A 25,429-nucleotide genomic window follows, 5' to 3' on the forward strand; every position below is an offset into this window, starting at 1 on the left:
TTGTCCTCATGCCAAACTCTGTGCATTATATTTGAGGGAGAGCTTTCCTTTGTAGTGACAAGGTTTCCGCCTTTTTTCTCTTCAGTCTTGAGACCAACACCTGCATGCTTCAGACCAGGTTGGGTAGGCTTGAAAGAAACTCGTCCCTTAAAAGGGAGGTGAGAGTCACTCACCACTTGCCAGCCTTTAGCAGCAAATGACAATCAGAACCAGTTCTAGTAAGGAGCTTTTTTCATCGTACCTTTTGCTCCTCAAGTTTCCTTGTACCATGGTTGGCTCTTCATTCATAGAAAGGAGTTGCTTCCAGACTTTATTTTGGTAGCTAGTACTAGCTACCGGCAGTATACTCCACAAAATACCCAGTCTCAGGACCAGATACTGGTTCAGTGGTAGAGGATAACCAAAATCAGCAATAGAGCATATTTGCATCTATAACTCACAGGTGCACGACGATAAACTTATCAATGCCATCCCCAAGATGTACAATATGTATTGACGAGAACATTTTTTTTCAAGCTTAGTTTAAAAGCTCATTGTGCTAGAACTCTTCTCGAGGTTTATAAAAAAAAATAATCAGCAAACACCAAGGTATATCTCATCTACAATCTTGCAAAAATATTAACCGAATGCATGGCTTTGTTGGTAAATTTTTTCCCAGGCTTCTTCAGGTACCTAATAGAGCTGGATTGATTCAGACAGAGTTGTGCTACTGACTCCTGTCAAACACCAGATAACCTGCAAAATACCAGGAATTGAACCCCTGCTCTTCAGACGAAGTATTCCAAATCCAGCGCGCCAACCCGTATGCCATCGTTAGCTAAGCTGAGACTTGTTGTCAATTTCAGTTAATTTACTGAGTCTCCAAATAACACTAAATTGTTTAACATTCACAAATACAACACAGGGTCCTACCAATGAAAAACCTCAAACAGCCCCATAATCCTCTGGCTTACAAATTTATATTTCTCTCCTTCAACACCCTACACACTTACTATTTGTGATTGTGCTGAGGAAGATTTTATTGGTGCAGAGTTGTTCAGTATACATCCTCTGAGTTGATAAGAACTATCATATTATCCAACTTATTATGAACATAATTTTAAATTGTAGGCTGATTATGAAAAACAGTGCTATGGTAGTATTTGTGGGGGCTGAAGAAAATATTTTGGTACTGGGTTGTCCAGCGTGTATCTACTTAGTTGCTAATAACTATAGTATTATTCAACTTGTCATAAATATATTTCTTAAATTGTAGGATGACTAGTAATAATGGTATTATGGTAATGCTTATAGGTACCAAAGAAGAAGACATTGCCACAGAACCAGCACAGAAGCCATTGTTTATGGAGGATATGAGTGAAGCTGAATTAGCTTCTGCAATGGACATGCTGGGTGGTTTAGAGAATTTGGGAAATGCGTGCTATATTAATGTCATTGTCTATTGCTGGAAGAGTGAACCTGAGCTAAAGAATAGCATTGTTGATTTCGCGAGGTATTTTCTTGTTTCATTAATTAATTGTAATATTGAATTGGTTAATTCAGTTATTGGCACTATTTGACTTATTCATATTATTACTCCCCAAAATAAAGAACACTATAACCATATTCACCTGTTATAACAAACCACTGCAGCAATTAAGATAGGGATTGATAAAATATTATTCCATCAAGAATTCGGACAACATTTTGTAGGATTTTGAGATAGCAGCATACTTTTTTTTAATTTGAGCTTATAGGTTTACTAAATTCAATTGTTTATGAATATTGCTCTAAAATGTAAGGTTCTGTTATTTTGTTGTACACGTCTGAACAGGGCCATATCTAGGGGGGGGGGTATATGTTTCGACTTCTTTCTTGAAATGCTTGTTGGGTTCGTAAAATACTATCAAAAATGCATATATACAAATTTGGATGAGATTTGTCCTCTAATATAACAGTTAATTTATGAAGCTCAAGTTCGTTTATTAGTTATGAAATTACAACGAAAAATGGCATGAAATTTGACAGCCTGGAAAAAAAAGAAGGGAAGGAGGATAGAAAAAACAAGAAAGCAGGTAAAGAGGATAACAAAAACCAAAAAGATCAACCAAACAACGAAGAAGGAAAAAGCTAGTTGATGCCAAATATCAGCATTAATTAACTCATATCAGGTGATACAAGGCTCCACAAAACATGGCAAAAAAAACAGGTTAAACAACACACTTGATAAAGTAAAAAAATATAGAGAAATTTGTGTATTTTAAACAAGACAATGTGCAAAAACAAAAAACAAACAAATTTTAAATAAAAAAAATCTTAATACTTCGGCTTCTCATCCGGAAACCTTTATCAAGGGGAAAAATTATATAAATAAAAAAAAACTAACATGAACAAAACATGAAAAAGAAAACAAAAAAAGATAACGGCATGAACGGTATACCAAAGAAAAAGACGAAAAGAAAATTCGCATTGAAATAGACATCCAAAATCACGATACAAAGCATAAGACCAGAATGTCTGCTATTGTAGAAATTTTTTGTCTCATTTAATCTTCTGAACGGAATCATCGAAATACAGTAGCGAAATTCTACCTTCAAAAATTGATGAAAATTGTAATGACAAGGTTGAAAATACTTTTTGGATTTTAACCGTTTCACCGTGAACGAACAGTGATGTAATTTCGCCATTTTCAGAACTTGCAGCTGAAGTTGTCCAGAAAAACAAAATTGTAATGAAAAGTTTGAAAAGGTTATTAGCCCAGTTTGTAATTCAATGTAGAAAATGAAAAATTTTAAACCACTCTTTACATTTTAACTATATTTAGTAAGTATATATCCTGGGGTAGTAAGTGGATTGATCTCTGCTTAGCAATGTGGAGCCTGGGCTTCATCCGAGCTGGCGCATAATTGGGCAATAGGCTTAATACCTGCCCCTGTAAAAAGACCTGGAAGCTGAAATGTTTACAAATTTTTGCCGCCCTGAACGCCGTCAATAGCCCTGGAAGATCAGTATAATTTATTTTCTTTTAAATGTATTTATATATTCAAAGGTTCCATTTGAAATCTTGCGTGGATCTTATTATATTTTGTCGGAAACTCCTTTTTAATGTTGACCGTCATTAACTAACGTCTTGCTGAGCGCGTCATCTACAAATGCCAATTTACCCCGTTGTATAAGTTGAGTACAATCGATCCTGTAAAATTATTATTTAGCCTAGCTAGGGAATTGCACAGCCATGATTTTTCTCGAAAACAATGATATACGTTTTCCCCTAATAAAAAAAATTTGAGAACTAAATAGCCAAAATTAGAAACTAATAGAGTGCTAGATAATGTGTAGTAATCTGTTTAAAAACTAAAAAGTAATACAAAAAAAGATTTATAATCACAAAAGCTTGAGAGGAAATAACGCAAGCAATAGTAATAGATAATTGAAACTGATTAGCCTAGTGTGTTTGTTAAGCCTTACTAATAATTATATAGGATCAAGGACAGTCATAAATAAAACCGGATTCTTAAATTGGACAAATGGAAGTTTATGCAGCCATTTATGTTATAGAAATGCGCCAAAATCGCGAATTCAATAATTAGTGCCAAAGACATCCCTATAAAGTTATATAATTTGGAAAAGTAGAAGGCACCAGTAAAAAAAAAAAAAAAAAAAAAAAAAAAAAAAAAAAAAAAAAAAAAAAAAATAACATGGGTGAAAAGTGTAAGCTATAAGCAGCTTATAACCGTGCCTTTCCTTTTAAGGTTTGATTGTCAGGGGAATCGAAATTTTTATTGTTTCAATTCTTACGAATGAAAAACATTGTCAGTTTTAAGTAATTAGTTTTGCTTTTTTTTTCACCGTTGTACGCGTCAACATTGACAAAAATGTGGTTAAGCCCTAAATACTTCATAAGTCTATAGCAATAAAAAGTATCTTTGAAGTTGTTGGTATCAGATGCAAATAGACCTAAAAGGGATCTAGGTAGCTAGTGTAATGATATATTTTTCACCGCCGTCAGAATCTGCCACAAGAATATTTTGATGTGCCATTGAAAATATTTTTTTTTATGGAAATTATCCTGGTACCACAAAATTAATGGGTACCTAGAGAAATCTGGGGAAGGTACAGGAAGGGTGTGCGGAAGACAGGATGTATGACCCCAATGTTTCCTGGCTGTAAGGCCATGAGACGGGATCAGCACCGACGGTAGGGATTTTAAAATGTAATGTCTTATTTCTCTCCCCTTTTTGTTTTACCTTACTTCAATAAATAAAATTTTCACCGCCATGAAAATCTGTCACAAAAGCATTGATGTGGTATCAAAAATATTTCCTCTTAAGGAAATCACGATTTTAACTTATAGTTTTATTAACTTATGGCTAAACCCATAGTAACTGCAGTAGTAGCAGTGTGAGCTCTGGCTAATACATCTCTTTTTTTAAGTGAAGGATTTGGCTTTGATCCAATCAGCGGTGTTATATCTGCAATGAAAGATGTATACAGTAGACTCGAAAAGAACAATAATGCTCATCCAATGCTACTTGTTACGCAAATACTGTCAGCGTTTCCTCGATTCGCTGAACGGGGTGAAGGAGGTCGTTTTGCTCAGCAAGACGCAAACGAGCTGTTCCTTGAACTAATGACGGTCCTTAAGCAAAAACTACTACCAATCAAAGCCGAGAATCAAATCAATACATATTTATCTGTGATTGATCAGTATTTCGGTGGCTCCTTCAATTGAAAAATACTGGATGTGAGGAAAAAACCGTTAAGACTGATACTGAAGGCTTTCTTCTGCTCAGTTGTTACGTTTCCTAAAAGGCGAAGCATCTCGAGAATGGACTTAAATTGAAACTCAATGAGCATATTACAAAATGATCCGAAATACTTGACCGCTATTCGGCTTATGAAAAAATGTCGCAAATTAAACGTCCACCTTCGTATTTGACACTTCAAATGGTGCGTTTTTTCTGCAAAGAAATGGAAAATGTAAAGCCAAAAATCTGGAAAGCTATTAAATTACCTATTCAACAAGATGTATTTGATCTATGCGCTGATGAACTAAAATTGAAATTAGCTCTAATGAGGAAGATTTTTAATGATAGTGAAGATAAAGAAACTTTAGAAGCAAAGAATAAAAGAAAGACGACCAAAAACGAAGAAGAGAAGAAAGAGAAAAAGACGGAGCCATACTCACTTCCTGACGATTTAGCATCAAATAGTTCAGGTAATTTTTGTTTTATTATTGCTAGGTGTAGACTAGTAAACACAGGAGTAACAATATTATAATTTATAGTTGAGTGAATCGGGATAAGTTCGACACTATTAACATGTTTTTTCTCTTTAACTGACTGTTGCGATTTTTTTTTTTTTTTTTTTTTTTTTTTTTTTATTGCAAGTATCCCATATCATCTTCTATCGACCTTGTTTTTCAAACTGTTTCTCTTATTATTGAAATTTCTAATTTTCACATATACTCTGCGTATGACCCATCACCAGGTCTCAAAGTCGGTGCAGTCCGCGATGTTGGGCTAACCCCAGCTGGGGGGGGGGGAGGAGGGGGGGTTGTGACATACCTAGCAGCTTCTAGCTTTTTAAAAATATGTTAAAAATAATATGACTTCACCGTCTTAAAGAGCATTAAGGAATCACTATAAGTCCATAATCAAACAATATTTATCTCAAACTGACTGGCATCAAAAGGTCAGACCATACTATTTTTCTGCCGCTGCGGGGTAACTCCGACAGTGTTGAGCGTAACCAATTGATAAACGTTACAAGTATCTTAGCCGAGGTGCACGAATCACTGAATGTAATTGATTGCTTGTATTTTAAAAAGAAAAACATCACACAAAATATGGTTTGACCTCAGATACAAAAAAGTGACTCATAACTGTTTTAGCTTACGTGTATGGACATAAAACAAAGATCTACTGATACTTGCCAGTGACTGCCTTTTACGAAACAATAACCTATGGATTTGGGGTATTTCAAATGGTCCGGTTCCCACTAACTTGACTGGTCCTGCAAAAATGTATTTGTCTGCATAAAAATGTAAATGTATTGTGACTTTAGTTTTTTTCACGTCAGAAAAGTCTAGAACCCTTCCTTTGTACCAACCTTGTTCTTCATTCCTGGCATCGTATCTAACTGTGTAGCAATCATTTAGCTTGGGAACAATCTTGTGCTTATCGGGTGTCTTCTCGCCATCACTGTCGCTTTCTTGAATAGTATCTTGAATGCTCCGATCATCCTCGTCAGAGCCAAGTTCAAGGCTGATATTTGATTCGCTATCACTTGAGTCTCTATTTGCTTTCCTCTTGGGAAGAATTTGTTTTTCGATTTCACACCCTTCCCGTCTGAATTTTTTTCTTCCCTTTGCCTTTTGCTTCCAGATTTTCTTCCCTCTCAAGCACCTCTAGATGTCCTTTTGATGTTATCACTTCTGCCTCTCTTGCAATGTCCTTCAGTTTTTCTATTCTTGAGACTGATGGTTGGTCGGGCAACTTGATTGAGTCAAGAAGAATCTCTTCAATAGTTTTGAGTGGTTGCCAAACAATTTCCTTGGACTAAGGGTAATAGAAACGGTAATTTTTTCTAGTTCAGTGTTGACAGTGGTTGTGACTTTAGATGTTGCCTTCTTTTTTTGTTCCTTTTTCATTTGTGCAAAGTGTCTCAACTTGACAGATTCAAACTAGTTATGGTCAGTTACGGATGGGCTTACTCTCATAGGAACGCTCAGATTTATGATTCCAGTTGCTTTGAACGACTTCTCGATCAGACTAGGACTGAGATAGGAATCCCATACCTTAGATAAGAGATATACAAAATCCTTCTTCGACAGAATGTCGCCAGGGTCATCCGTCTGCCATTTCACGGGATTTGCAATTATTCAAATGATGATTCTATATTTTGACGGGTTACAACAATTCAAGAACCTTGAGAAAAGAAACCAAAAGTTTCAAGATTAATACGTATTGTTGTTAGAAGTTGGAATAGCTTCGATCATCCAATATTTTGAATAGACCGTAGTATAAAAAGACATTAAATTGCGTAAGGAGCAAAAAGCTGGTAATTGCAAAAATGTTTTTATTTATTCAATAAAGTGTTACGACAATTCAAAAACCTTAAAAAGCCTTAAAAACCTTTAAAACCTTTAAAACCTTAAAACCAGAAGTTTGATGCTTGGAAGAAATCTTGGTTAGAAATTGGACTTCCTTTAACAATCAAATAACTTTGAAAAGACACAGCAGAAGAAAGAACACCTATTTGAACACGACCAGTTTTGTAATGTCAATAGGAAGGTCCAAAAAAGAAAATTTTCAATTATTACAAATGATGGATTACAAGAATTCAAAAACCTTAAAAAACAACAAAAGTTTGCAGGCTAGTAATTGTCGTTATTAGAAATCGGACTAGGTTTAATAATTATTATCTTTGAACAGACTTCAGTCTGAAAAGCCTTAGATTGGGCAAAGAACAAAGACTGGTAATTGCAAAAATATTTGTATATATTTTAACAAGTGACTCAAACAATTCAAAACCTTAAAAAAGAAAACCAAAAGTAAAAAGCTTAGTCGAAATTGGATATCTTTGAACCTTGTATCTTTGAAATATCTTTGAAAGACGTTTACTTGCGTAAAGAGCAAAAAACTGGTCCGCTAGCGCCTATTTTCAAAAGTAACAATCTTTCAAATAATTTTTATACATTAGTTCTCTTTCAGGACTTACGAACACGAGCTACAAACTGTTTAGTAAATAAGTTTGTGTGGCTCAATTCTGAGCCCTTAGCTACCCCTCTTTCCCAAAGCGAAATGTCTTTTTTTTTTTACCAATAACATAATTCCTGAACAGGAATTGGCTCAGGGGGTGGTGTTGTATAATCAAGATTTTGCCTTGGGTACAAGAGACAGGCCAGAACCTGTCTCCATTCACTTGGCTTTGATTTGCTTATTTTAGTTATTTTTTTGATGGTAAAAGGTGAGACTTATAAATGTATAATTATGACGAAACTTCACATTTACCGCTATTTATCTGATTTAATGCAATCCGACGAGAAACCATAGTTTCACGCCACTGGGCTCACACGATCAAACCTCCTCCTCTTTTTTCACTATAAGATATATCTGTAAGGGATTGAAACTTAACATAAGTTACAGTCCCTACCCCATGGATTCTTATGGCTACACTATCATTAGATGAAAATTTATTGAGATTTTAAACTATTGTGAACAAAATAAGCACCTCAAAAGCTTGATAAGATGTACACAGGGGCTCCACAAGAACCAGATTTCAAAATATGTCCTAACTCAGCGGCTGGTGTCCCTCTAATCATTTTTGCCGAATATAAAGCTTATATTAGCTTAATATTTAGCTAATATAAACTTATATTTAATAATTTAAAAACTTATATTTAGTTTATATTTAAAACTTATATTTAGCTTAATATTAAACTTCTTATATAAAACTTATATAGACCTTTATATTGATCTTCCGTTGCATCAGAAATTGTTGCTGAAGTTTTAATATTTTGACAACAAATAAACAGAGTTTTTTTAATAGACTAAAATATTTATATTATACCTTACAAATAACTTGAAAATATTACGTATACGATTGGGACTGTCCCTTCTTAACTCCTTGCAAAATCCCAATAAATCATTAGAGTCATCTACTAGAAGCTTTTATGGGTGTAACAAATGTAATAAATGGATAATTATAATCTTGGTAACTATTATTTTATTTATTTGTATTTTACTTTATAATTATAAAATTATTAATCATAGAATTTACAAATTAATATAAATTAGATAATTTTACGAATATCTTCTATATATATAAAAATAAGTTGTTTGTCTGTCTGTTGACTGACGTCATGTTTGTGTGTCGATCGACGTCATTATAAGGATTGAGCATTATGCCGTCATGAAGTTGTTTGTTGACTCACGTCATGTTTGTCGACTGACGAAATTACAGACCGGGACACCGGGACACAAATGACGACCGGGACACAGGGAATATAAATGACGACCGGGACACAGGGACACAACTACAACAGGGACGCCGGGGGGCACAGAGGGGTGATATATAAATGACGACGGGGACACAGGGAATGTTCGATTAGTAATCACCATCAACAAAGCTCAAGGGCAATCATTAGAATAATGAGGTATAGATCTGAATACGGATTGTTTTTCCCATGGACAATTATATGTTGCATGTTCAAGAATCGGTAAACCTGACAATCTATTTATATGCAAAGACAATAGGACAGCGAAAAATGTTATATATTCGCAAGTTTTACGTAGTTAAAACCACATATATATATCTATCTATATTCACAGATGGGACACAGGGACATATCTACAATGGCGCGTAATTAATATGGCGCGTAACGACTTACGCGCACGGGGGGTTTGGGGGGTGGCGCGAAGCGCCGCCCCAACAGCTATTTAATAATAATTATAAAATTTATAATTATAAATTTGTAACCATAACCCTTGTAAACATGTGATTCAGTTATTCTTTTTTCTTGTTTAACAAAGACATACACAATTGGATCTTCTTAAGGCAATCTCCTACTGTGGTCCTTTTGCCCGTGTCGTCTAATGGGCATCAGGACTTCTCATGATAGGGGTCAGAATGGCTTCAATTCTATAATAAACCAGAAATTACAAATATTTTTAATCTACACAATTAGAAAGCCCCTCTTCTCTCTCCATATCACTTTTTTGTTATCTAAAAAGACCACTAGAATTTTTTTTATTTACGAACGTTATTGTTAGTAGTAAATATACATAGCTTGCAAATCAACTTACGCAATGAACTTATATATTTGTGTATTTGTATTACGTATATCAGGGGTTCACCCCTTCGTCAATATCTCGCTCTTTACACTAAAGTTTGAATTTCGTTCCGATTCTTTAAGAATGACCCCTGAATCACAATTGCTGTTTAATTAGAATAATAGCTCTTTGAAAGTACTAAAAAAAGGTGCACCCCCTCATATATGTAACAATTTTTGTTCGTTTTAAGTTTTAATGTTGCTTCTTACTTTCAGTTAAAAAATATTTTTTTTATTTAGTTTCTGATCGTTTTTCAAATAGTTTTGGGAAATCCAGCTCCCCTTTCATGGAAAATTCTCTTCCCCCTTGAAATATTCCTCTATGGAAAGATCTTACCACGTAACCCTCCCCCCCCCCGACCCAATTCATCTGTAGCCTCTCAGCTAATAGTCTTTTTTATTACAGGAAAAGGACATCCAGCTTAAGTCGCAACCCATATTGGACCATCTTCAATCCTCGTCTGAAATGGAGCCATCATCTTCAAAAGGAGATTTAGACGGTTTAAATGACCGACACAAGAAGTAAGTATTGTTTTGCAATTGCTAAATGCCTGGCGATTGCCAATTGCCTATTATTTTCTTTTTTAAGCATCAAAGAACAAAGATATGTTTTGTTTATTTATTTATTTGTATCTATTAATATGTCAAAGCTAAGAGTCTGATTATGCTAATTTTCCAATAGTAAGAAAAAGTGGAAATTCAACAAGAAGAAGAAAGAATCAAACTATAGTAGGTGAACAAATTGTACAAAAAGAATAAAAGATGGATTTTGGCCTCTTCTACTCTATTTGGTGACATTTATGAGCCTGATATGACTCTATTTTTTTTTTTCGTTAGTGTTGCATCTTTCTAGTAATAATTCTAATAAAATGACCCAAAATTGTCGTATCAATAGGAGTTATTTACGCTTCAGACATTTGGAGGAACAAAAAATTTCTTTCTATTAATATCTTCTGAATTCATAATTTGGTTCCTAGTTTTATGGTATATAGGTAAAAATAGTCTGTACACATGCAATCCATGAAAAATTTATTTCAATCTAGGTTTTACAATTATTATTTTTAGGGGGGAGGGGCGTTTAGTTCTTTAGTAAAACGGTCCTGTCAAGCATGAATTAGTGGGATTAAGCAAAGAAAGGTACAATTTAGAACTGTAGCTAACCACTATTCATTCTTTTATTTAACTGTGTAGAGCTCAAATTTTTTTCCTTGAAACAATGACTGTAAAGTAATGTAATGTGTGTGTGCCACTACCTTTCTATATTTAATGAAAGTAAATCCTCAGTGCCTAAACTAGCATTTTGTGTGTAATAGGACCTGTATTAACATTTTTCTATTTACAAATGTTCCAATTAAATAAAATTTTCGAGATCATGCATGTTAAAATTACAATAGGATTTCTGTAAAATAACGATTTTTCAGTTTTCCAACGGTTGTACCAATTATTGCTCTTTTATCAGTGTTAAATTTTTTCTATTATTACGGCTAAATATTTTGTCATTTTTAAGACCAACTATTTGCAGCTAAACTTTATTGATAATCTAATGTAGTTTTTTTTTTTTTAATGATATTTTACCACAACGTGTGCTAAAATAATTCTTTGCTTTTTTTCTTTCTTATCTGTGTCGAAGCTCATCAAAGCAGGAATAGTTTTCAAAGAGCTCCACAGTTCAAAAGTTTTTGCAAGTTGTCAAATATTCTTTCTTCTTTTCCCCAAAGAAATTCTCTGAATTTGAATTTTCTTTCTCGTCTTTTAAGTATTTTTTTTCCCGTGATTCTGTATTTTCTATTTTTTTTTTCTTGTCTTTCTTTTCATATTCGAAAGTACCTTATACCCTTTTAAATTTATTAACCGAAATAAGATTATTTACTCCAATCTACTATACGATTTGTTTATAAATTCTTGGAAAAGCAACCCCTTCTTCAGAATAAGTGAATCTTCTTAAAATAAAAAAATCTAAACTAATTATATTTTTAATTTTTTTTCCTCATTCAAATGGAATGCCTCCTCTTGAAAAAAGTGCTCTAATTATTGTACTTTTGAAAAGGAAAGTATGGCGTCTTTGCTACCTAATCTGGCGTTTTTGACTATAAAATTATATTATATTGGGAAGTGTGGTGAAACATACATCGCCCTTCTTATCCTCCCTTTGGAAGCATCTTGGAAAACGATTTTAAGCATTTATTTGAGAAGTTTGAAAATGTTAAATACAACTTTTCGATGTAACATTGACTATTTATTTATTGAAATAATTTCTGTCCATCTTAAATTTGGGTTATTATTAAATAAATTTCTTTTTGCTCGTCATGGATTTTAATTTGACTATTCACTTTTTTTTTGTAAAACTTCATTTCTATAAAACTAAATCTAAATGAATCCCTTTGAAAGAGTATAAGTAAACTCCGTCAAAAATAACATGTTCGTAAATGGACTAGAAATCCATAACCCAATAGCCTCTAGTAGATTTTTAAACTTTCAGGAAGGTTAAATAGCAGTTTTGTGACTTCTGTTTATTTTTTTTGATAAAGTATTCTAAATCCTGTTCAAATTATTTTATGCAGGAAGTTTTATTTCCTCTTTTTTTACAGACATAATCAGCTATTAGAACCCAAGAAATACAATTTTGAAACTGAAATTCAAGTATTGGAAAATCTTGAAAGAAGTTCCACGGATATGGAATCATTATTAACTGAAGTTTGCAGTTTTAACGCTTTCGATGCAAAGCTGTCTATTGCAGATAGTCAAATAGAGGTAAAATATTTGGCGTAGAGACCCTTTTTTTTATAGAAGAAGAAAGTAATATAAAAAACAAACTTTTAACGTTGCAATGGTGTCATTCTTTTGTTGACCCACTGGAATGAACACCTGTCGTTTACTTCCCATTTACATGTTGAATTTTCAGGGGGAAGGGAATTTCTTTGATGAGCTTTTACTCCCCGTGTCTCTGAGCTAAACCAGCATTTATTTACTTGAATTCTTTTGGCTCTGATTTTTCTCTCCTGGGGGAGTTGGTGAGTTCTTGAAAATCATGCAAAGTATAGGTGATCAGATATGCTTGTCTAATGCTTATTAATAATTTAAAAGAACCCTTAGAATTGTTTCTTAAACAGAACTAATGAGCTACACTAAAACACAAAACGAACAGAATTAAATTCCTGTGATAAGCTAAACTTTGAAGAACATAATTTACTGGGAATGACTAAACGAAACCTAAAAGGGGCAGAAATAGAAATGGTCAAGCTAAACATTAAACGGACAGACACTGTCTCAAGAAGGATTTCGTGAAACCACACTGAAGAAACGTGCGTCATTTGAGCTTTATTGAAAACAACAAGACATAATAATTCAGAAGCAGCTAATCAATGTTTTGATAGTTTGACTCGATGATGATTTTCTGAATGAATTGAAATTGAAAGGAAAATTTTTTGCTGAGAAAATATTATTTTAAATTAGTAAAAAAAGGTGTCAATTTAAATGGATTAAAGACCTAGTACAGGCCTATTTCGTTGAAGCACCAAGTAAGGTCTTAGCTTGTTTTGAATTGAATCGAAAGTTTCCGTCTTTCCGTCTCGTCATTCCAAAGAGACAGTATGCAGTAATGGCACAAATCTCCACAGCTTATGCCGAGCTTGTTTGCCTGACGACCCTGTCTGCATTAGGGCCATGGAATGCTCTGGCTTAGACTTAGCCTGTCTTTGTACCGTCGTTTTTCCAGAGCTTATGTTCCTTTCCTGATCTTTTTACGGAAGAACTTAAATCTGCTTAAAATTTCTAGGGTAGTCCCCACACTTATGAGATTACGAGAACTGAGGGGCCAGATTTACTGGGGATGGTCGGTTTCAACTCCTGTAGGTAAACATTAACTAGAGTTGACTTTACCTGTCCTGTTTAGAAAATAAAAATAATCGGTTATACCCAATTTTGAATATGTTATTTTATACGCGATGAGGGTAAATTTAGACGCCAAAATAGGGTGAGCTCTTTGTGAAAGAAGTTGCCTACGTTGGTGCTTATAGAATGTTGTACTTCATGCCCTTTTACACAAAAGAAATGAAATAACAAATGAATTAACCCTCATTGTCTATATTTTATACATTAGATATCTGTATTAATCCATATTTCTATGCTTAGTGTAAAGGACCATAACCTTTTTATTGTTCCTAAATGTTATAATTGCATTGGAGTCAACAATTGTTTTTCCTGAACAAAATTATGTTCCCACCAGTAGACGATTGTCACGTATTTTCTTTTTGCTAATTGAATCACAATTTATATGTCATGGTAGTAAATTCGGGGTTTCTTTGGGAATTTAATGGTTAAGCTTTGTTTTCATGTAGTATTTCCAGTTGCATGACTTGAGTCAATTCCTAATTAGCTACCAACTACGCCATAGCTTCTATTCCCTTTATTTTGATTGGCAGAATTTTCAACCTTTATTTTTATCCCCTAGGCATTCAAAGGAAAGCTGCTGCCAATTATGGAATCAATTCAAAAACTGGCCAATCAAATGACGCAAAATTACTTCTGTTTTGATGAAATTATGCCGTCAGAAGTTTTTCGGAAGGTACTCAAGTTTTTTCTCTAGTATTTCTTTAGTATGAATAATTTGGATTTGTGTACTAGTTGGCTCTCACTCTGCCAGTTATGCTTGAAGGTTGTGTCAAGTAACATTTATGGGAGGTTATTAATTAGTTTATATCAGACTGAAACGAAATCAGTTCATTAGTACTCAGGACAATCAAAACCTGCCGCTAGTGTATTAACGAAAATGAAAGGAGCACAGCTTGAAGTAGCTTGAAACGTAGCTTGATGTTTTATAGAATCTGCCTTTAAGTTAAATTCACATTTTCTAAGTTTGGAAGAAGAAAATTCAAGTTTTGCCAAATCACCAACTGGAAAAAAAATAGCCGCTTGAAATTGCTAAACTAGTATTAGAACGTTCATAATTTCAATATGTTACCAAGAAGTAATGCATTGCATCTAATCTGCTTTTCATATGTGTTTTCCCATTAGACCATACATAAAGTGGTGGTGAGCTACCCTGCTGGATTCACATTAGAGCTACAGCCTAGGAAGTGAAGAAAAAACAACAATTTTTTGAGAATAAACAATAATGACTGGTACCAATCTATCAAGCGAATACAAAAAAAAAATAGTGATTATAATATTAACAAAACTGTTCCCTTGTTTTAGGAGTAATGGAAGTTAAACTTTGTTTTGGGTATGCCAGGTATTAATTTTATTCTCAGCAGTACATATAAAAAGAATCTTAATGAATTCATAGACTTTGTGGCGCCATCTAATCCTTGTATTGCAAAAATTAGACAACACAATGACTAAAACTAGTTAGAAACAAAATGATCCAAAACGCAATCCTGCAAAAACGCAATGTCACTTATCCAAATTGGAACTCTCAAGTTTAGAAAGTCATCTTTAACCTGTGAAAGGAAGAAAAGAACATCATGTTAATGTAAGATAGCCACAAATAAGAGTACTAATAACCGCCAAAAATAAGCTCTACTATATGGCTGTAAGAGAAATAGCCACAATAGTTGTTGCTACATAGCCACAAATCAATGTTACTAATAACAGTGAACTGATAGAAATATAATAAAGCTTTCCAATTCAGATAATCGCCTCTAACCTTTTCACATCTAAACATCGTTTAATTTATTTCTTTTCTACTATTGTTAGTTTACTTCTCTTTTTACTCTATTTATTACCGTCCATAGTGTTTCTCCTTTAGCTTTGGTACAACTTCTAGGTACATGCCCCCACCTTTTTCATCTGTTTTACATTTATTTGTCTTACCTTTTCGTAGATTGGGGATCTGGAATCATTCTTCGAGAAGATTCGTGTGAAAATAGAAGAAACAGAATCAGAGGCACGCCAAGGACGAGCTGTTCGTGGTGAATATTGGCTGGGTGTTTAGTCATTCCAGAGTTGGATGCAAACAACAGAAAATAGAATGAGAGAAAAGAGCCTGGAGCTATCTTCACTGATAGAATTTGTGAACGTAAGTGCCTTTTACATGTAGTTTGGATGAGCAGAAACTGTGCAGTGGGCAATAACTCAATATTTAAGATAATTTTTTACAAAGTTTTGAGCGTTGTGTCAGAAAAAAAAATACCATTCAGGAACATGCTATAATAATAGATGAATAGATTAATATTTTCATTTATAAACAAAACACTTCAACATATACATAATAGCAGTAACCCTTCTAAACTAGATACGATAAAAGCACTGAGGTCGAGTGAATAGTAACAACTAATAATTACAAAAACAAAATACTAACAACAACAACGAAAAAATGAAAAAGAGCAGGAAAACAAACTCTGTCGTCGAAAAAAAAAAAAAAAAAAAAAAAAAAAAAAAATTGGAAAAGATACACAGGAAAAGAAGAGAACTATGGGGCTTGAACGTGCCCACCCAGAACTTACCTTTTTATTTCACTTCTAAAACACTGTTGGTGTTCAACCGGTCTAATGCTTGGCGGAAGAGAATTCTATACACACGGTCCTAAATATCGCATCGTAAAACCACACTGTGTACTGTATCATTTGAACACTGAATACACTGAACACTGAACACATTAAACACATCATTTGAACACTCGCAAGCAAAAATAGTGGCCTGATAATCTCTTATTTGGCCTACTTTTATAATCTTCTGCTTCTTAAAAAATGAACACGTGTCATCATCCTCTTTTACATATCCTCCGATTAGTCTTGCTGCCTTATGTTATGAAATTTGAATAAAAATTTGATTAAAACGACCATCCAAGTTAAATCCAAGATATTGCGCACACTCATGTTGTTTTGCGGTTTTTGCGTGAGGTGACATTTTCCAGAAAAATAGGGTTGTGTTTCTATTCTACTGTACGCTATAAAATGCGTCTTATTCACATTAACATACAAGGGCTGGTTCAAAGCGGTTCAAATACTCTTCACTTTTTCCAATAGAGCCTCCTTACTATGATTAGAGAAACTAGTAGCAGTATCACCGGCAAACAGTGTGAGTCCTGAATCCGGCATGTAAAACCTCTTGTTATCAACAACAAATAAAGAAATAAAGGAGCGGGCCCAAGACTGAACCCTGTGGAACATCATATTTAACAGGGAACTGACTAGTAACGATATCATTTAAAATAACTCTAACAGATTTTCCAAATAAAAAATTGTCAAGTTAATTCAAAGAAGATCCTCTAATACCTAAACATTGTAAACGACTAAGTGAAATTTTAAAATCAACAGTATCAAAAGAGATTTAGCAATAAGGCAACATGGTGAATGACCACACTCATGACATCTGGACTAAAAGTTAATATTTTACATAAACTTACTTGAACATCCAGAGTCACTATGGATATGTGACTGGTGTAAGAACAATCATGGTGGCAAACGTGCTTGTTCACTAATAAATGACATGTCACTTCTAATTCAGCCTTTTAACCCCTAGATGTAATTGTTTAAAACTTTTCGTTTTCTTTTTTTGTACTTAAAGTCTTAAGATCTATTGAGGGTAGAACGTGTAAAATATTGTAGTATTTGTTAGACAGTAGATGAAACTAAAATATTTCTTGATTTAGAAAGAATCGAATTATTTTCTAGTCAAATTCCGAGTATTTGTAAACTTGTTCTGTATGAACCAAGCATATTACCGCCTTTTTCTTAACTTGCTGACTCTGTTTTCAAAACCTAGTTGCTTACTGTGAGCCCTTCCTCTCATCTGATTTGGCTCAAAATTTGTATACAGCTTTGCTTAACCTAATATTTTAATATTATGAAATATTTGAATCTCAAAAATATTCAATAATTATCCTCCAATTTAGCCTGAAAAATTAAAAAAGTTTGTGGAAATTTGAGCCCATGTCTACCTTTGCCACTGGGGATGTGGCCGTTTCTAATAAACCTTTTCTAATAGACCACACATAGATTCAAGCATTCATTGGACAAGTATTCTTGCCTTTTTTTTTCCGTAGGAGCAGTGTGTCCGGATATTCAATGCATACTAAATATAGTATTGTATATAGTATTGTATATAGTATATAGTATTGTATAGTATAGTATATAGTATACTAAATATGTATTGAAGAACTAAGTAGACACAATTTTCACAATTTAACTGAAAATAGTTAAATAAAAACTGTTAAAAAACCATGTTTTACAAATAGACTAAATAGGGGAAAATAAATTTTTTGGTTCTAAAGAATACTTTTGATATACATACTTTAAATATAATTTAAACGTGGTGTACATTTTACTTAAATAAAGAACTGTAAGTAATCTGATATCAATAGCTAGCTGACTGAAAATTAAGTAGTTGCTCATAATTACTATGGCTTCTGGGACTATATTTCTTCGTAGTTTGTTGTATCATAGAAATGCAGTTATTTTTCTTCTTCTTCTTCTTGTTCTAAGATGGATTGGAATTTGATGCTACTGGTGTTACATTTATATAAATGTTGATATCTGCTTTTTATGACGAATCTGGCAATGAATGTCCTAGTGTTGCCTTGATTTTAAACTTTTTAATTTCTTTTATATTTTTTTACAGGAATTGAAACTGGACCTAGTAAGCGTGACAAAAGAAGTGGACACAATCAATAGATCTGTAGAAGTCATAAGGCAGAAGTCCAAAAATGAAGAATATTTAGAAAATATATCGGTGACACTGATTTCCTTAACTGATCAAATAAAGACCATAAAATCGTGGATTGAAGAAAATAAGTTACAGGTGAGCTTCCTTATGGTTTAAATATATAATGATCAATGGTAGAATGAACAGAATGAATTTCAGCCCATGAATTAGTTATGAGTTTTTTCTAATGAAGTAAATTAAATTAAGGAATCACGAATGCCGTTTAATCAGAATAAATAGCTCTTTTTAAAGTACTAAAAAAAAACTTTAGCGTAAAGAGCTAGGTATTGAGGGGGACGAACCCCTTCATATACATAATAATTTCTGTGTATCTTAAAATGAACACCCCCCCCCATAATATTGTTCTGACTCGTAAAACATCAAAAATTTAATATTTTTTGATGCTTTTTTAAATTTTTTTTTTGTATTCTCCTTGCCCCAACTAAAATCCTGGATATAGCCCTGCTGAATAAACATTAACCTGCTGCTATCTCCTTTGGTTTGTAATTCAAAATATGATAGCTAAGCAAAGATACTAAATCTCGATAAACCAAAAGTTTGGTAGCAATATGGTGCAGAAGGTCAAATAGCCCATTTTATTGAAAACACACCGTAAGCTGAACTCATATATGTAGAACTCCTTAACTGCCAGCTGTAGTAGATCTTCAGGAGAGGGTGAATGAGACGTCAAATCAGTCGTGAAATTAAAGAGAAAATCTAAAAAAACCAGTCACTATTGGCTCTTCTTGCCATTTAAGCTATCTTGTCAGATTTCCACTGTTTCTGGTGCTGAGCTACGCGGGTCATTTATGACAATTTAAAGGGGGTGGTAAATTTTTTTCTTCAAAATTTAGCAGGTTCAATTTTGTTTCTGTTCGATTTTTTTTTTTAATGAAACACTAAATAATTTAATTTTTAATGAAAACACTAAGGGAGGGTATTTTTCAAAATCTAGAGGCGGGAGGGGTGACAGAAAAACTAGGAGGCATTCGCCCCTGCCCTGCCAATTAATATTCCTATGTCAAACAAAAACAATAAAATTTATATTTATTTTTTACAGGTTATGGAATTCTTAAGCTATATTTTTATACAGGAATTTGTGCAATTTTGATTATTTAGGGGAGGGAGCACTTTTTCCCTCCCACCCACTCTATGTTTTCAGTATAGATGATTACACCTTGAAAGTCGGAGCTGTTGTTATCATAACGTAAAGAACAAAGGAGTAACCTGGAAATACTGATAGTTTTTGCAATTCAAGTGCGTCATAATTAAATTACCGTGTTTACCTATGAACTGTGATCTGTTTCTTGTGCTTGAATTAATTCCTGCATTAGCAGGAATTTGGATCATTTGGATCATTAGCCAGACCAATAATTTAGTTTAAGTATTTTTAAATTATTTTGTTTTAATATTTATCTTCGGCTCAGTAACCTTTTTAGCAGACGTTTCAAAAACAGCTAAACGGTTATAGTTGTTTATATCTGATTCTAGATTAATATACGAGTTTTCTTTTTTCGCTTTTGAGGGACACAAACTCTGGTTTTTAGCCATCCCTCTTGAGCCCCGGTTTCAGGCATCGGCCCACGTTCGAGGCATACGTTTTTAGGATCTCCATGTTCAACCCAGCGGGAATTTAAACGTTTTCGTTTACGGGCTCCAAGCGTGTTGGATATGGGGCCCGTCCAACTTCGTGTTGGGTGTGGAGTGATCTGAAACTGGGGTCTTGTTCAAGGCCTGGAATGTTAAATTTAGACTGTAAATGTTCTGTCTGTTTTGTTACGTCTTTACTTACTCCTTATTCCTGCTACTGTAGTGTGCATATAAGCAACGTTTGAATTTTTCCCCGTAAAAACGATATGTTTCGACATAAAATTTACACATTCTAATCTTGGATGGGAATTTGGAACCCTATCAATGTTGAATTTCCATTAAAGAAATAAAATGATCTTCATAGTTTAACAAAAACTGACTTGAGTTTGACGTGATGAAGAATTTATTATTTAGGAATCGATTAGGACAAGGAATAAGAATCAAAAATCCCTTCCACGTCTGCCTTGGTTTGAATGTTTGGATTTGGGACATACAAGAAACTATTGTAATTGTAAATCTATGCTATACTATCAAGGTCGTATCCAGGATTTGTGTTTTTATGGCACTTGATATCTACCAAGTGACATATTGCGATCGCAAATTTGTCTGGTCTGTCGGTTCCAGTTTTTCTAGTTTAGGTACTTTCCAGGTAAGCTAGGACGATGAAATTTGGCAGGCGTATTAGGAACCAGACCAGATTAAATTAGAAATTGTCGTCTCCCTGATTCAACCATCTGGAGGGGAGGGGAATGGGCGGACGGTTAAATCGTAAAAAAAGGAAATATGGTATTTTTAAATTATTAACGGGTGATCGGATCTTAATGTAATTTGATGTTTAGGAGGATATCTTGTCTCAGAGCTCTTATTTTAAGTTCCGACCGGATCTGGTGAAGTTTGGCAAAGCTGGGGGGGACCTAAAATCTAGGAAAACGCTTAGAGTGGAGAGATTGGGATGAAACTTGGTGAGAAAAATAAGCTCATAGATACGTTATTGACATAACCGGAAGAGGATCCGCTCTATTTGGGGGAGTTGGGGTGGGGAGGGTTAATTCTGAAAAATTCGAAAAAATGAGGTAGTTTTAACCTACGAAGGAGTGGTCGGATCTTAATGAAATGTCATATAGAAGGACCTCGTAACTCAGATCTCTTATTTTAAATCCTGACCGGATCCAGATTCATTGGGGGGGAGTTTGGGGGAAGGGGAACAGGAAATCTTGGAAAACACTTAAAGCGGAGAGATTAGGATGAAAATTTGTGGGAAGAATAAAACATGTCCAAGATACGTGACTGACATAACCAGACCGGATCTGCTTTCTTTGGTGGAGTTGGGGGGGGGGTGTAATTCGGTAAAATTAGAAAAAATTAGGTATTTGTACCTTACGAACGGGTGATCAGATCTTAATGAAATTTTACATTTAAAAGATCTCGTGCTTTATAGCTCTTATTTCAAATCCCGACCAGATCCGGTGAAATTTGGGGGAGTTGGAGGGGGAAATCGAAATTCTTGGAAAACGTGAAAATTGAGGCATCTTTATCTTGCGAATGAGTGATCGGATCTTAATGAAACTTGATATATAAAAGGATCTTATGTCTCAGATGCTCCATTTCCAATTTGAATCGGATCTGGGGACACAGGGGGTTGGAGGGGAAACAGAAATCTTGGAAAACGCTTAGAGTGGAGAGATCGGGATGCTGGGGGGTGTTGATTTGGAAAAAATAGAAAAATAGAGATATTTTTAAGTTAAGAACAGGTGACCAGATCTTAATAAAATTTGATATTTAGAAGGAACTCATGTCTCAAGCTCTTATTTCAAATCCCGACCAGATCTATTGACATTGGGGGGAGTTGGAGGGGAAACCGGAAATCTTGAAAACGCTTAGAGTGGAGATATTGGGATGAAACTTGATGGGTAGAATAAGCAAATGTCGTAGATACGTGATGACGTGACCGTACTGGATCCGCTATCTTTGGGGGATTTAGGGGATGGTTTTCAGTGCTTTGGCGATTTTGGTGCTTCTGAACGTGCTAGGGCGATGAAAATTGGTAGGCGTGTCAGGGAGCTGCACAAATTGACTTGATAAAGTCGTTTTCCCCGATTATGGGGTTGGATATTAATTTCTGTCCCTCTCCCTCCTCCTTCTGTTGAAAGAAGGTTGAAGCTTCTGTTGAAAATTTTTTTTTATGCTTAGTGTTCTTCTTCCTTTTTGGGGGTATTTCCAAAATTCTGGAAAAAATTTGAGTTCCTTTAATTTTCTGAATTATATCTTTTTTTATTAAATAAATGATATGAATTGGGTTTCTGCTGTTAAGTTTCCTGTATAACTCGAGTAGTTTCGTTAGTAGTCTCTCCAAAAATGACAGCTGTTTTAGTTTTCATAACTGACCTGTCAAGATTATAAAGTTTCTTCAGAACTTCTTAAAATAACGACAGAGCCGGGCTATGCAACTTGAATGGGGCTGTGCTATTATAGGTAGTGGGTGTGCTATTAGGCTTAGGTCCTCCCTGAAAATCGCAAAATTGTACAAAAGTAGGTATTGTTTAAATGGATGATTTATAAAAATGGTTGTTTCCTGGTCTAGGTGTTTCTGGTCGTATAAGCCCTTCATAGCCAAAATGATCAAGCGCCTTATTTTTTTATAATGTCTATTGAATACTATATAGTGTTTATGTAAGGTAAGGTGGCTGAACCTATCATTGCACCCCAAACCATAAATAGAGCTTAGTTTGTGGGGTGTAAAGGCAATGGGCCTTGAAGACCAGAGCCTTGACCCACTGATAAGTGGGTCCACCCCTTGGAATAATATTGATAATAACGACTGAAAAAGGAAAACTTTTTTGTTTAACGTAAATTATACTCACATTATTAAAAAAACACAATTAGGCTGGCCATTGCAAGCTAAAGGTTTTTATGGTTCATAGTTGTTTTCTTGTGGTTTGGAAAATCTTGTTTTCTTTTGTTTCCCAGAGATGGCTCTCTGCCCCGTAAGTGTCCAACGACAAGAATTGAACAGTTCCCAAGGTTTCACTCTGCTCTTGTGCTCATTAAAAAAAAAAAAAAAAAAAAAAAAACAAACACAAAATTGAGAGTTAAATGAGATTAAACAGTGACAATGAAAAAGTTGAGATTGTCAGCTGATTCTTTAATATTTTTTATCCATCACCAGTTTAACTACGTAATAACGTCACAGTTTTGATGATGATTCAGACGTAATAACCTTTTGATTATGTAACATGATAAAAATAATATACTTTCCCGCCAAGTTAGCTAATTTTCTATTCGGGTAAGAACATACCGAATAAAAAAGAAACTTTTAAAACAGAAAATAATGAATGAAGATCACTTCCTCGAAGCAAAGAGTGGAGACCAGACTCAAAGAGGATAGCACGGTCGGAAAAAGTTGCATAAAATTTCCTGACACCATACCTATTGTAACATCCCTGATTTGCAATTATCATAGCATATTGTTAATTTATCTTTAATATCAGATACAGTTTTCCACGGAAGAGCTGAAAGTGATTTATATACAAAATACTAGGCCACTTGAGGCCACTAGGCCACTTGAAACACGGGGAATAGCGAAAAAACGACAATGGATGTCACTCGTACCTGATGGATTATTAATTCTTGGATTATAGATTCTTTGTTTAATTCGTTTTATGATTCTTTGAAAGAAGTTATCTTTGATACATGTAATGCACCCCAGTCGAATCCAGCATCGAAAAGAACAACCCCTTTGAATCCTTGGATGACCCCTGGACTCCTTAAAAGTTGGAGGAAGAAAAATTATCTTTGGAAGGCTTACAGATGCTCTAAGCCATTTTCGCGTGATTCTCGGCTTCAACTTTTCAAAGCTTATAGAAGAGTTTACAATTCGCTTTGCCGAAGGGCTAAATCGTTATTTTATCATAGAAAGTTCTCTGCGTGCGGTAAAGACATTAGGAAGACATGGCAAGTAATCAATTCTGTTATCAGGCCATCTTTTCTGCCTCCTTCTGTCCCTTCAAGTGTTGTGATTGACGGAAAAAATGTAGAGGGTGAGCTAAAAGTTCAAGATGCGTTTACTTCCTATTTTGCTAATATTGGCAAAACTACAGCCTCTTCTGTAAGTCCTTCTTCTTCTCTACCTGATTTTAGGTCTTATCTAGGACCACCTTGTCCTAAATCAATGGCATTGGAACCTGTTTCTGAAGCTGAAATAGCCAGAATTGTCAATTGTTTGAGGGGTTCTTCATCTTCTGGCCCAGACCGTATTCCGACTAAGGTTGTCAAGTTCATTCTTCCTGTCATTGTGTGTGCCCTCACGAGACTTGTCAATCTTTCTTTTGAAAATGGTGTCTTCCCAAGTGCTGTAAAGCGTGCTCGTGTTATCATCCTTTTTAAAGGTGGATCAAGGAATGATCCTGTAAATTATCGTCCCATATCTCTTTTATCAGTGTTTAGTAAAATTTTTGAAAAAGCTATGCTTTCTCGACTTCTTGATTTTCTTAATTCTAAACACTTTTTTCATGATTTTCAGTTTGGTTTTAGGGCGAAACATTCAACTGAGCATGCATGTGCAACTCTCTTGAATTATTTAAATTCAGCTCTTGACTCTGGTTTGATACCTGCTGCTCTTTTTCTTGATGTTCGAAAAGCGTTTGACTCATTAACACACAAGATTCTTCTTCTGAAAATGTCCCATATTGGTATAAGAGGGAATGCTTATTCATGGTTTCTATCATATTTATCTGGTCGAGTCATCTCGATTCATCCGGACTTTTCTAATCCTTCTGGAATAGAGTCTGGTGTTCCACAAGGATCTGTCATTGGGCCGATACTCTTTTTAATCTACGTCAATGACCTCATTAATGCGGTTAAAAATTTAAAACCTACCATTTGCTGTCGTCTTTGTCAACCAGTATCCGTCACTAGCTGTGACAAGAGTTTGTCCTTACCGGATACACTTATTGCTTTTGCTGATGACAGTACTCTTGGCACAACTGGTAGAACTGAATCTGATCTTCGTTCAAGGATGATAGCCCTTTTTGAAAGAGTTATCCAGTGGTTTGATGTAAATTATCTTGCCTTAAATGTCGAAAAGTCATGTTTTCTCATTTTCTCCAGAGTCTCAAAGGCTTGCCCTGACTTAAATGAAATAAATTTATCAAGAGATTCTCTAAGTAGACCTAAGGATCGTTATGTTCGATTCCTAGGCATCTTGCTTGACGAAAATCTTTCGTTCAAGCATCATATTGACCTGATTAAAATGAAAGTCTCCAGGAGTCTCGGAATCCTTAGAAAGCTCAAATATATATTTCCAGGGTCGATTCTTAGACTCTTGTTCTGTAGCCTAGTTCAGTCTTATGTTTCATATTGTTCTGTTATTTGGATGTCAACTTT

At 34.5% G+C, this 25,429-nt stretch overlaps 2 protein-coding genes across 3 annotated transcripts in view; one reads left to right on the top strand and one right to left on the bottom strand.

The window, feature by feature from the left end:
* The window catches only part of LOC136026085 (FGGY carbohydrate kinase domain-containing protein-like), a 99,894-nt gene that overhangs the window by 72,671 nt on the left and 1,794 nt on the right, over nt 1-25,429 (top strand). The window contains exons 12-18 of one of the 2 annotated variants that reach the window (XR_010617202.1): nt 1,294-1,492; nt 4,414-5,197; nt 10,221-10,336; nt 12,403-12,565; nt 14,265-14,378; nt 15,636-15,830; nt 18,374-18,553. Coding sequence is in view for 1 of the 2 variants with exons in the window: in XM_065702343.1 (XP_065558415.1) it covers nt 1,294-1,360 (67 nt within the window). In the remaining variant the exon portion in view is untranslated. Of the gene's footprint in view, nt 1-1,293; nt 3,677-4,413; nt 5,198-10,220; nt 10,337-12,402; nt 12,566-14,264; nt 14,379-15,635; nt 15,831-18,373; nt 18,554-25,429 lie in introns of those variants that run through there. The other variant, XM_065702343.1, reaches the window with a different exon arrangement.
* Nucleotides 1-25,429, bottom strand: part of LOC136026093 (FGGY carbohydrate kinase domain-containing protein-like) — a 461,793-nt gene that overhangs the window by 25,501 nt on the left and 410,863 nt on the right. The gene's annotated exons all lie outside the window — the stretch shown is intronic.

The sequence above is a fragment of the Artemia franciscana genome, chromosome 1, assembly GCF_032884065.1.
Source record: "Artemia franciscana chromosome 1, ASM3288406v1, whole genome shotgun sequence".
Lineage (NCBI taxonomy): Eukaryota > Metazoa > Arthropoda > Branchiopoda > Anostraca > Artemiidae > Artemia > Artemia franciscana.